At 43.4% G+C, this 13,492-nt stretch overlaps 1 protein-coding gene across 4 annotated transcripts in view; it reads right to left on the bottom strand.

Moving 5' to 3' along the window:
- The window catches only part of STXBP1 (syntaxin binding protein 1), a gene marked incomplete at its 3' end in the record, with an annotated part of 71,075 nt that overhangs the window by 34,735 nt on the left and 22,848 nt on the right, over positions 1-13,492 (bottom strand). For all 4 annotated transcript variants that reach the window (XM_080820504.1, XM_080820505.1, XM_080820503.1 and 1 more), the window contains exon 2: positions 1,431-1,480. In XM_080820504.1, coding sequence (XP_080676630.1) covers positions 1,431-1,480 — 50 coding nt within the window. The remainder of the gene's footprint in view (positions 1-1,430; positions 1,481-13,492) is intronic.

The raw sequence follows: 13,492 nt of genomic DNA, 5'->3' as shown, positions 1-13,492 counted from the left end.
CCTCTTTATTTTTTTATTTTTAAAGATTTTATTTATTTATTTGACAGACAGAGATCATAAGCAGGCAGAGAGGCAGGCAGAGAGAGAGGAGGAAGCAGCTCCCTCCTGAGCAGAGAGCCGGATGCGGGGCTCGATCCCAGGACCCCGGGATCATGACCCATGACCCGGGCTGAAGGCAGAGGATTAACCCACTGAGCCACCCAGGTACCCCTTCTCCTCCTCTTTAATGACATAAACCGAGGTAACAGGAGCTAGACACAATGGTGACCAGAAAGCTCTAAGAGTCAATTAGTTCTCAAGTTAAGAGGCAATTTCCTCATATCCCAGGGTGCCTGGGTGGCTCAGTTGGTTAAGCAACTGCCTTTGGTTAGGTCATGATCCCAGGGTCCTGAGATCAAGCCCCACATCAGGCTCCCTGCCTCCCGGGGAGCCTGCTTCTCCCTCTCCCTCTGCCTGCCCGCCCCGCCCCCCCCCCACCCCCGCTTGTGTTCTCTCTTTCTCTCTGTCAAATAAATAAATAAAATCTTAAAAAAAAAAGTCTCTGTTGAAAAATAAAATTCACAAATCCCTAAGTCTATTACTCATGGGAAGATAAAGAGGAGGACATGGATAAAGACGAAGACAAGGACATGCCGGCTCAAACAGCTCACAGGCTGAGGCGGAGACCAAAATCCTTCTGCACCACACAGCTCTGCTGTTCCTGGACCAAGTGAACTTGAAAATATGTGGGTTCTTGACTGTGGGACAACTTAGGGGCAAGAATGATTGGTATAAACCCTCCAATAACACATGGGAAAGTTCAAGTAAAATAGCGTGTTCTCCCAGCCGGTATAATGCCGGCCCCAGACAACCAAGCGACTTTCTGGATTGAGGACAGCACACTTTCCAACTTGAAGCACCCATTCTGATAAACGAGGACAGAATCAGTCTGACTGGCTTAGGGACTTGCTTGCAGCATTGCTCCCAACGTTCTGTGAATAAACAAGCTTCCTTCTTTTGTCATATATAGTCACAGATAAATGGGGCTGGACATGATGAGGGCTTTCCAGTGTTGTACGGGCTGCCTGGAGATGCTTTCGGGGCACCAGAGGGACTTCCTACTCTCTTGTAGCAAGCAGAATGATTTCACCTTCTTCTGCTTCATAGAAGAGATTCTGGGCAATATTTTGTTGGAATAAAAGAGTTCCACTGCTAAAGTGTCCCACCAGGTGATCTTTAAGAGAAGCTTTATGACCAAGAGATTTCTTCACCAAGACTGCCTAAAATAAGGCAGAATGGATTACCTTGTTTTGTACTCTGTGGATACAGCAATAGTCTTGATTTCCTATTATATATCTTTCCTCTGATTCTATTTTCTTATATTTTCACCATTGTTACGTTTTCCACAGGAACTCACCTGTTAAGACCAGTAATTGTGCTCCTCTACTTACCTTCCACTCCCCCTTCTTCTTTACCTTCTTTATCACATCATGCATAATCTCTAAAAAAGGAGAGAAAAAAGAAAGGAAGGGAGGAGGGAAGGAAAGAAGGAAAGGAGAAAAGGAGGTAGGAAAGGAGGGAGGGAAGGGAGGAAAATTTAATGCAATGTTAATGACTTTCAACACCTGCTTATTATGTTAGACTAGGTCATTTACCCCCACAGGCTTTGTTTTCTCTGTCATGCAATTCAACCAATCTGCTTACTGAGCCATAATCAAATTACCAAAAACTTTTCTTTTTCCTTTATTCTTTAAAAAAAAAAATTTTTTTTTTAAAGTAAGCTCAAGGCCCAACGTGGGGCTTGAACTTGTGACCCTAAGATAAAGAATCACATGCTCTACTGACTGAGCTAGCCAGGTGTCCCTCTTCCTGTTCTTTAACTTTGTGATTCTTAAACTTTCTGGTCTCGGGACTTCTTTACACTTTCAAAAATTGAAGACTCCAGGGGTGCCTGGGTGGCTCAGTGGGTTAAGCCTCTGCCTTCAGCTCAGGTCATGATCTCAGGGTCCTGGGATCGAGCCCTGCATCAGGCTCTCTGCTCAGCAGGGAACCTGCTTTCCCCCAACCTCTGCCTGCCTTTCTGCCTACCTGTGATCTCTCTGTCAAATAAATAAATAAAATCTTTAAAAAAAAAAATCGAACACTCCAAAGAATGTTTGTAAAGTGGGTAAATATCTATTAATATTTACCATATTAGAAATTAAACTGAGAGGGGCTCTTGGCTGGCTCAGTCAGTGGAGTATGTAACTCTTGATCTTAGGGTTGGGAGTTCAAGCCCCACGTTGGTTATAGAGTTCACTTAAAAATAAAATCTTAAGGGCACCTGGGTGGCTCAGCTGGTTAAGCATCTGACTCATGATTTCAGCTCAGGTCAAGATCTTAGGGTCCTGGGATCAAGCCCCATGTCAGCCTCTCCACTCAGTGGGAGTCTGATTCTCTCTCTTTCCCTCTGCCCCTCTCCCTGCTCATGCTCTCTCTCTCTCTAAAATAAATAAATCTTAAAAAAAAATCTCTAAAAAATTAAACTGAGAAATTTTTAAAGTAATCATTAATTCACTTAAAATAACAAGAATAACGGTTTCTGGATGGTTCAGTTGGTTAAGCATCTGACTTTTGATCTCAGCTCACATCTTAAGCCTTGAGCCTTAAAAAAAAAAAAAAAGGGTGGAAAAAAACAAACAAACAACAAAACAAGAGGAGCACCTGGCTAGCTCAGTTGGTAAAACATGCTGACTCTTGATCTCTGGGTCATGAGTCAAGCCTTACATTGGCCATAGAACTAAATAAATAAATAAATAAATACCCCATTATATGTTAACATAAATAGCATTTTAATTAAATGTAATTATATTTTCTACAATAAAACAATTTTTAGTGAGAGTATTGGCTTTTTAAAAAAAAAACATTTCTGCAACTCTCTTTGGCTTCATAAAAGACAGCTGGGTTCTCCTATCTGCTTCTGCAATCTGTTATGAATCATATAGCATCTAGAAAACTCTACTGTGCACTTGGGAGAGAGTAAGAGTGAAGAAGGCAAATAACATGCTAGTCCTATTATAAAGACAGTTTTGCTTATGGACTCCCCATGGGATCTCGGATTTTTGAGAACCACTGTCTTAAATTAAATGGCTAAGAGGCTATGACAATACCTCAGGCCACATGAACCCCCTCAAGCTCCAAAAACAGATGTGAAGGGCAGTTGTGATGTCTTTCTAACCCTGAGCGCAACCAAAATCACCATTTTGTTAAGCCACAGTTCCTGGAAATTCCATACCACACACAGGTCTACCCAGCCATGAAATAAAAGGAAATAAAACTTTCACCACCAAAGTTTTCACCAAAACTTTCACCACCACAGTAAATAAAACTGTCACCACTCTTCCTAAATCCAGGTGCTATAAAGGCCTGGAAGGACTCAAAGGTAAGTAGATGCCATCAGCAAGTGTGTTTCAAACATTTAGGTCATTCTCTAGAGCATGTTTCTGAATTCTACTTTTGATCATGTTCAATAATCTGACATGTCATGAAAGTTTCTTAACATCTTTAGATCTCGGGGCGCCTGGGTGGCTCAGTAGCTTAAGCGTCTGCCTTCAACTCAGTTCAGGATCCTGGGGTCCTGGGATCGAGTCCTGTGTCAGGCTTCCTGCTGAGCCTGGCTCTCCCTCTCCCTCTGCCCGCACTCTCTGCCACCACCCTCTGCTTGGGCACTCTCTGTCAAATAAATAAATAAAAATTTTTTTTTTTAAGACTTTATTTATTTATTTGACAGACAAAGATCACAAGTAGGCAGAGAGGCAGGCAGAGAGAGAGGAGGAAGCAGGCTCCTCGCTGAGCAGAGAGCCCGACACGGGGCTCGGACCCAGGACCCTGGGATCATGACCCGAGCTGTAGGCAGAGGCTTTAACCCACTGAGCCACCCAGGTGCCCCAAATAAATAAAATCTTAAAAAAAAAATCTTTAAGAACATTTTACTTGATTATTAAAAAACCACACACTGCAGTAAGTTTGGAAAATACCAAGAAGTATAAAGAAGAAAAATACCAAGAAAATACCATGTACTACTTGCGTATATTAAAAAACAAAATCAAGAAGAAAGATCACCTGTAATCCTGCCAACTTGAAGTACATAATTAACGTTTTAGTTTATATCCTGCTAGCTTTTTCCATGCAACTCTACGTAGTTAAGATCATGCTGTATATATAATTTTATATGATGCTTTTTTTCATGAATAAGCTCATTTTCCCCATGTGAATAAAAATGCTTCCTGACTTTAAATGCCTGCATACCAGACCCTAGTTTAGTCAACAATTTCCCCAATAGCCATTCAGATTATTTCCCAGATTTCAGTGTGGTGAAAAATCAGGAACAAATACATCCAACGATAGAGTAGTACTTAAGTCAATTAGGTTATGTTAATATAATGGAATATCACATACTCATTAGAAATAATGATATGGTAACATAATCTATTCATTCATTCACTCGCTCATTCCGTAAAATTTGCTGAGTAACCATGGTTTACCAGTCAGTGGACCAGGCACCAGGAATGAAACACAGAAGACATGGTGCAGCCCCCACAGAGCCTACAGCCTGGTGGACCAGATGTTGAATCAAGGGCAGTCTCAGCTTCTCCTAAGTGCTATCCAAGGTGAATAAACAAAGGCTATGACAGAAAAATAAAAACGGTGTGGACAGCTCCCTTCGTTGGAGGACCAGCTAAGGCTTCTCTGAGGAAGTGAACGTCATAAGGAAGATGCCAGCCATGGAAAGGCTGGAAAGGAGAAGGAGAGGCACAAAGGCTTGGGCTGGAAAAAGAGCTGGGCATTGTCTTGGAACTGGAGATCATTACAAGCTGAGGTTAGAGGCCAGGTCATTTAGAGCCTTGATAGGGAGTATGATTTTATCTAAAGGGCACTGGAACGCCACTGAAGGCAGGGATGTGATCTGAGGGGAGATTGGAGGGGATGAGAACAGAAGCAGGGCATAGAGTGAGGAGGCCTCTGCAATCAGGGAAAAAAAAAAAATCAGCACAATTGGTGATCGGGTCATGGTGAGAAGTGGATTGATTTGATACATATTTTGGAAATAAAACCAACAGGGCTAGCTACTGAATTGGAGGTGGGGCCCTGGGGGTGGGGAAGAGACATAGATAACTCCTGGGTTTTTGGCTCAAGCAAAGAAATTGATGAAAAGACATTTGGAGATACATAGAGAACAGAATTAGAGGAAGAACTGATTTGTAAGAAAATACCAAGAAGTTTTTGTCTGTTCATTTTTTTTAAGATTTTATTTATTTATTTGATAGAGAGAGAGACAGTGAGAGAGAGAACACAAGCAGGGGGAGTGGGAGAGGGAGAAGCAGGCTTCCCGCTGAGCAGGGAGCCTGAAGTGAGGCTCCATTCGATCCCAGGACCCTGGGATCATGACCTGAGCCAAAGGCAGCCACTTAACGACTGAGCCACCCAGGAGCCCCATTCTGTGTTTTTAATTAAAGATTGAGATGGCTGAGAGACATCTGAGGGGGGGATGGAGAGCACATAGCTGGAGCTTGGAAGAGTGACCTCAGGTAGAGGTAAAAATTTGGACTCCTATCCTTCCTGTCTAGGTACTCCCATTCCAGAATTCTTGGGAGATATATTTGTCGTGGGTATTGTTAACAGCCAATTCTAATGCTGCCCTACATTTTTCTAATCCAATACCGAAAAGGAAACAAGGATTAGAGCCCATTTTAGCATTAAGAATCAAGTAGCTTGGGCTACTTCCGCACAAATAATCCCTGGCAATCACATTTCATCTCTCTTGTAAGTCCTCTTTGTGTGGAAAGAAACAAAGTCTTCTGAGGCTGGCCCAACCAGCAGTCTTATTCTGCACACCAAACTGTGTATAAACAGCCACAACGTCCACTCTAATGCCCGGCTAGTCTATACAGATGGAACAGAAGACTCGAGGGCAGCTTCAAGTTCTCCATAATTGTGAGGACCACAGCCCTGGTGGATTCCCTCGTGAGAAGGGGGTAAACAAGAAGGTTCCTTCTCAGCCACATTCTCTAGGTCCTGGGTGACTCCCAAACTCAACAAATCCCTCCCACGCCCTGAGAAAAATAGCAGGTAGCTAAGATTATCTGGGACATCTTCACATGCACCCACTATACCAAGTCAAGTCCTAAAGGACAGGCTCTAGGGATAGGTGCAAACCCATCCCCGCTTGCGATGCGCTGTCCTGACAGCCTCGGTACCCAGGACTGCCTTTATGCAGTGACGTGTGTCAGGACACCTAAGCCCCTGGCACACCGAGACATCTGAAATAGCATGACTAATATTAGATGGGCTAGAAGGTTGGGGGAAATGTGAGCATCACCAAAGTCCTTAAAATCCCCCCTTAAGTGGGGGATTCAAATACGCTAGTGCTCTGCCCTGACCAGGTGCACCGGAATCCCATGCCGTCAGATGGGAGGAGGTGTCTCCATTCCACAAAGAAATCTAAGGGGGTCTAAACACAGGCCACGAATGCCCTCCTCTTTACCAATCCAAAGTACAGGGAACTTCCATCTTCGTTCCGGCTTAATAGTGGGGAGTTCTTCTAAAAGACACCCTCTTGAATACAAGGTAGTTACTCAAGGAAATGTCACCCCCACCCCTCATGATTAAAAAAAAAAAAAAAAAGTGTCACGGGAAGCACTAAAGTTAGACAGACCAGGGAAAATCCATGTTCAGGCATTTGCTGACTGTGAACTTGGGCAAGTTTAAAATATTTCAAGCTTGGAGCACCTGTGTGGCTCAGTTAGGTAAGCATCTGCCTTCGGCTCAGGTCATGATCCCTGGGGTCCTGAGATCGAGCCCCTCATCAGGCTCCCTGCTCAGTGGGGAGTCTGCTTCTCCCTCTGCTTCTGTTCTTTTTTAAATAAATAAATAAAATCTTTTTAAAAATGTTTTAAGCTTTAGTTTTCTCATTTGCAAAATTAAAATTATAATACCCCTATGGCCTGTTATAAAGATTAATGAGACACAATGCTTAGTGCCTGGCACTCCACCAGAGGAACCTATTGTAATGTCACTGTAAAATATGTTATTCATACAGACAAGGAATTACTTCCTTATGAAAATTATGACACATCACTTCCACCAATCAAGATTTTTAATAGAACGTTAAAACCTATTAAGAAGAAATACAGGGCGCTTGGGTGGCTCAGTGAGTTAAGCCTCTGCCTTCAGCTTGGGTCATGATCTCAGGGTCCCGGGTTCCAGCCCCACATTGGGCTCTCTGCTCAGTGGGGAGCCTGCTTCCCCCCCCACCCCGCCTTCCTCTCTGCCTACTTGCGATCTCTCTCTCACTCTCTGTCAAATAAATAATCCTAAAAAAAAAAAAAATTACATATTCAAACTACAGTATTTAAATAATCACAAAAATATTAGGTAGCAATCTCTACAGTAGTATTACACCCAAAACTTCAAAGCTTCTCTGACCCCCAACACACACGTATACATTTTGGAGTAATGGCACAGATGTGTGAATGTATACAATATAAATCTTAAATGATATAAAATTGAACAGAAGATTCCTTCTACCTCGTCTGAGGAGACCTTTGTTTGTCTAGGAAGAGATGCATTAAAACCAAAGCACAAACGGGCGCCCAACACAGACACACAGGACTATATTTTTAAATAGCTATGACTTAACGTTCTGCAAATTCGCTTAGACAAGAACACAAGATGATGTGTAAAATTGGTAAGGAGGATGGAGAGTACCTGCCTGCAGCAGTCATGGAGATCCCACTAAAACCCCTATGAAAGAACCAGCAGGACTTTTATGGGGTGACTAGAACCGGACTCCAGGAAGACAGCTCTGCCGCTTACCACTACATACCGGGCTGGGACCGCACCCCTCTCGACTCTACCGGCGGCTGGCAATTCTGCTCTCAAGCAACAAGAAGTCTATTCCTCTTTGCCTGACAGCACTTCAAATACCTGAAGACCGCAACCACACGTCTCTCGTTGTCTTGCTCTGGGCTGGAGAGTCTCCTTGTTAAATAATGACACCTCCCAGGTGGAATGAGTTTAGGGCTAAACAACACATGAGAAAATAGTCCAAAAACAAGATTTCTAAGTCCTGTCAAGATCTTCCCCAGAGGGGTGCCTGGGTGGCTCAGTCGGTTAAGCAGCTGCCTTCAGTTAAGGTCATGATTCCAGGAGCCTGGGATCGAGCCCCCCGCATCTAGGTCTCTGCTCAGTGGAGGGTCTGCTTCTCCCTTTCTCTCTCCTTCTGCCTTTCCCCCTGCTCGTGCTCGCATGCGCGCACTCTCTCTCTCTCTCAAATAAACACAAAGTCTAAAAAAAAAAAAAAAGATCCTCCCTTAGAAATACCTATTTATACATAGACTATTGGTATCCTAGCTACAAACCATTTACCATTTTGTCTTTACATAGTTCTTCGTAATACAGAAGTAGCACATTTTTGTTGAAAAATTCAAATAGAAGTATAAATACAAAATGAAATTTTCCTCCTTACTCCCACTCTTGAGGGGAAACAACCATGAATAAGTCTAGTGGGCACACTTACAGATCCTTTTCTATGCATATACAAGTGTATATAGGAATGTATGCACATACACTCGTGGCTCCCTGGTTGAGGCCTGGGGAGGTGAAGTAACTTTCCATGATTCTCCTCCTTTAGTGCTTAAGAATCCTTATGTTGGAAAGAAACTTAGAGATCACTTAAGACCAGAGTCTAGGTCCCTCATTTTGGGACTGAGATACTCCTTGCATCTGGAGTGGACAAGGCCACTACATGGTCACTCCACAGTGAGCAGAAATGGGTCTCTGGATCCCCATACAAATGTTCTTCCCATGACACATACTATCTCTTGGGCTCTGGCATGGACTGGACTCTGAAATTGAAGCAGGGTGTGCTTTTCTGTTTCATTTCAATGATCACCTTGACACAGTAAAGCTAAGTGATTCAGTTTTGGAGCCAGATTCTCCACTTACCAGCTGTGACCTTGGGCAAGTCATTTGATCTGTGTCAGTCTTCCCACCTGTGAAATGGGAATGACCACACATGCTCCATAGAGTTATTGTGGGGATTACTTGAGTTCGTGTGTGTAAAGCACTTAGTTCAGCACTTATCACTGCTGGTTATCACCATCACCATCATCCTCTATTTCAAATGGTATCTGACCTCGAAGATGGAAGAAACCAGTGATTTCCAATCGGCTTCTTACTGCTCTCCATGGAGTTTGTGACATCTCCTGTTTTCCAGTTTGTTTCTCTGCATACAAATTCTTTCATCCACTCAACAGTGATGACTTGTGGAACACCTGCTCTATGTCAGACCTTTCCCACACTGCAAAGACCACAGGGAACAAGCTAAACAAGATTCCTGCTCTTAGGTTGCTTACACCTGCTTGGAGGGCAGAGACAGCCAATAAACACTAGGAAGTACACAAGGCAGCTCTAGAGAGTGATATGTGCTCAAAGGAAATTAAAAAGGCTAATCAGTAAGAATGTGATGGGGGTTCGGGAGAAGGTCCTCTGAGGAGGTGACAAGGAGGACCAACACTGTGTCGTTCTGAAGGGAAGGGTTTTCTAGGCATAGGAAGAGCAGGTGCAGGATCCAGAGGGGTACAGGCCAGGAATAAAGAGAAAGCAGTGTGGGGAGACCCAGCAAGTTCGGTGAGGGAAAGAATGGTTGAGGATGCACTCTGAGAGGTCGCCCCAGAGTCTCACCTGCTCAGTAGAGCAGTAACTCCTTACTGAGGACTCCACAAGTCATACATAGTATTCTGCTCCTGGAACACTAAGCCTCATTCATTCACCTTCAAACATGACAACTCCCTCCCATCCCTGCACCCTCAACTGCCACCCCGTCTCTGGCATCTGGCATTAGATAATGATCTAACAAATGTCTATAGAATGAATGAATCCCTGAGTGACATTACTGAGCAGGGCTTGCCGGGAGTGAAATGAGCAGTTCTGTTCATAGTGTATCTCATGACTGAGTAAGGTGACTCTACTCAGTAGCTCGCTGCAACCACCTACATACCCCCTCCCAGGGCCACCACTCTCCTAACAACCCCTAAGATTCAGAACTCCCAGTTCAAAGATGATGCCAGAAAAATAATAATAATAATAATAATCTCAGGGACATTTTCACAGTGACTGCTAGGGAGAGAGAACTCTTTATTCTTTTTTTTTTTTTTTAAGATTTTATTTATTTATTTGACAGAGAAAGAGAGATCACGAGTAGTCAGAGAGTCAGGCAGAGAGAGAGGAGGAAGCAGGCTCCCTGCGGAGCAGAGAGCCCGATATGGGGCTCGATCTCAGGACCCTGAGATCATGACCTGAGCCGAAGGCAGTGGCTTAATCCACTGAGCCACCCAGGCACCCCGAGAACTCTTTATTCTTGAGGAACATGACAAATAAACTATGGCTATTCTGGCTAGCTCCAAGTTTGCAAGCCAGAAAGATCTAGAAATGGTCTTCCTGTACCTCTTCTCACTCAAATGAAGTGAAGAGTGTGGGTATTATGTGAATGTACACATACAAATGCTCAAATTCAAAGCTTCTGCCATCTTAGCATTTCTCTATTAATTTTTTAAATTTTTTTATAATTTATTTGAGTTTTCACACTTTCCCCAACTTTTGAGTGAGGCCAGGGAGATAGCATTAAGAGCTAATGATAAGTCTTTTTTTTTTTTTTTTTTAAAGATTTTATTTGACAGAGAGAGACAGCGAAAGCAGGAACACAAGCAGGGGGAGTGGGAAAGGGAGAAGCAGGCTTCCCGCTGAGCAGGGAGCCTGATGTGGGGCTTGATCCCTGGGATCACGACCTGAGCCGAAGGCAGACGCCCAACGACTAAGCCACCCAGGCGCCCCAACTATTAATTAATTTTTAACCAGTGTCTGAGATATCACAACCTAGCCAAAATACTTTCAAAAGCTCATATTCAAGAAAAAGCTCCATCAGGGGCACCTGGGTGGCTCAGTCGGTTAAGTGTCTACCTTTGGCTTGGGTCATGATCCCAGGGTCCTGGGATCAAGCACTGTCTCAAGATCCTTGCTCAGTGGGGAGCCTGCTTCTCCCTTTCCCTCTACCCCTCCCCCTGCTTGGGCTTGTGCTCTCTCTCTCTGTCAAATAAGTAAAAATAAAGCCTTCTAAGAAAAACCTCAATCAATAATGCAGTCTTAATTTTTAAAAAGTGCCCACAATAGTAGTAGTATCTAACATTTACTGAAGTTACTATACATTTTACATGAATCACCTCATTTAAAGCTCACTGTGACCCTTCAAGACTAAGTTATTATAATCATTCCCATTTTATTCTATTTTTAAAATATATGTTATTTATTTATTTGAGAGTGAGACAGAGATAGTGAGAAAGAGCACAAGTAGGGAGGAGAGGGAGAAGCAGGCTCTTGCTGAGCGGGGAACCTAATGTGGGGCTTGATCCGAGGACCCCAGGATTATGATTTGAGCCAAAGGTAGATGCTTCACTGACTGAGCTACCCTAGGCGCCCCTAACCACTGTCATTTTACGAAGAAAGAAACTGAGGAGGCACCTGGGTGGTTCAGTCGCTAAGCGAATGCCTTCAGCTCAGGTTGTGATCCCAGGGTCCTGAGATCAAGCCCCACATTGGGCTCCCTGCTCTGTGGGAAGTCTGCTTCTTCCTCTCTCTCCCACTCCTCCTGCTTGTGTCCCTTTTCTCGCTGTCTCTCTCTCTGCCAAATAAATTAAATCTTTGAAAAAAAAAAGAAGGAAACTGAGGCCAAGAGAAGTGTCTAGCACCTGCACTATGAAATGCACAGAAGTACAGGATGCCTATGGAGAATATATGTTTTATAAAGATTAGCATTTCTCTTTTATTAGATTTTTTCTAAAAATTAAAAAATTAAAAATTAAAAATTAAAAAAATTTTAAGAAGTGGAAACAACCCAAATGTCCATCACCCAATGAACGGATAGATAAATGTGGTATATCCAGACAATGGAATATTCAGCTATAAAAAGGACTGAAGTACTGATAATTGCTACAACATGGATGAATCTTTAAAACATGCTAAGTCAAAGAAGCCAATCACAATGGAGCACAAATCCAGTGAATTCCATTCATACAAAATGTCCATAATTGGCAAATCCATAGATATAGAAAGTAGATTGGTCAGTAGTTTCCTTGGGCAGGAGAATGGAAGAGTTGGGAGTGATGGAAAGGGAGTATGAAAATCCTTTTGGGGGTAATGAAAATGTCATGTTCTAAATTTGACTATGACAATGGATGCACAATTCTGTGAAAATACTAAAAGCCACCGAAATGCATACTTTAAATGGGCAAATGGTACGGTGTGTGACTAATATCTCAAGAAGGCTGTTTTTAAAAAGTCATCAAGGGGGGCGCCTGGGTGGCTCAGTGGGTTAAAGCCTCTGCCTTCGGCTCAGGTCATGATCTCAGGGTCCTGGGATCGAGTCCCGCATTGGGCTCTCTGCTTGGCAGGGAGCCTGCTTCCTCCTGTCTCTCTGCCTGCCTGTCTGCCTCCTTGTGATCTCTGTCAAATAAATAAATAAAATCTTTAAAAAGTCATCAAGGGCCCCTGGTTGGCTCTGTTAGCTAAGCGGCTGCCTTTGGCTCAGGTCATGATCCCGGGGTCCTGGGATTGAGCCCTGCATCGGGCTCCCTGCTCAGCAAGAAGTCTGCTTCTCCCTCTCCCTCTGCTCTTCCCCCTGTTCGAGTGTGCGTACGTGCGCTCTCTCTTTCTGAAATAAAAAAAATAAAATCTTAAAAAAAATTATACACACACACACACACACACACACATATATGTATATAGTCATCAGAGAAGGGCACCTGAGTGGTGCAGTTGGTTGGGTGACTGACTCCTGGTTTCTGCTCAGATCGTGATCTCAAAATCTGGAGACTGAGTCCCGCATCCAGCTCTATGCTCAACATGGAGTCTGCTTAGAGTGTCTCTCTCCCTCTCCCTCTGCTCCTCTCCCTGCTCACATGCACATGCTCTACCGCCCTCAAATAAATAAATCTTAAAAAAAAAAAAAAAGTCATCTGAGAATCTTAGGTGAAAATTTCAAACTCAAAAAACAAATGCCATTTTGTTTATTATGGAATTGTTCCATAGTGTCTTCATCTAAAGACAGGTACCCTGGCTCACTCCTATAAAACATCAGTTACCTAAAATTATAATTTCCTATAATTTTGGTTTTTTTTTAAAGATTTTATTTATTTATTTGACAGAGAGAGACACAGAGAGAGAGGAAACACAAGCAGGGGGAGTGGGAGAGGGAGAAGCAGGCTTCCCGCCGAGCAGGGAGCCCGATGTGGGGCTCGATCCCAGGACCCCAGGAATCATGACCTGAGCCGAAGGCAGACACTTAATGACTGAGTCACCCAGGTGCCCCAATTTCCTATAATTTTGTATCTGATCTGTACCTTGTGAAAATGAGAGACCAAAATAGAGGTCACAAATTGTCAGCCACGGGGCAATGACGAGGTACCGCTCCCTGTAACTG

This window comes from Martes martes (genome assembly GCF_963455335.1).
Source record: "Martes martes genome assembly, chromosome: 12".
NCBI lineage: Eukaryota > Metazoa > Chordata > Mammalia > Carnivora > Mustelidae > Martes > Martes martes.
The sequence above is the reverse complement of the archived record's forward strand: the minus strand, read 5'-3'. Positions and strand labels throughout refer to the sequence as shown.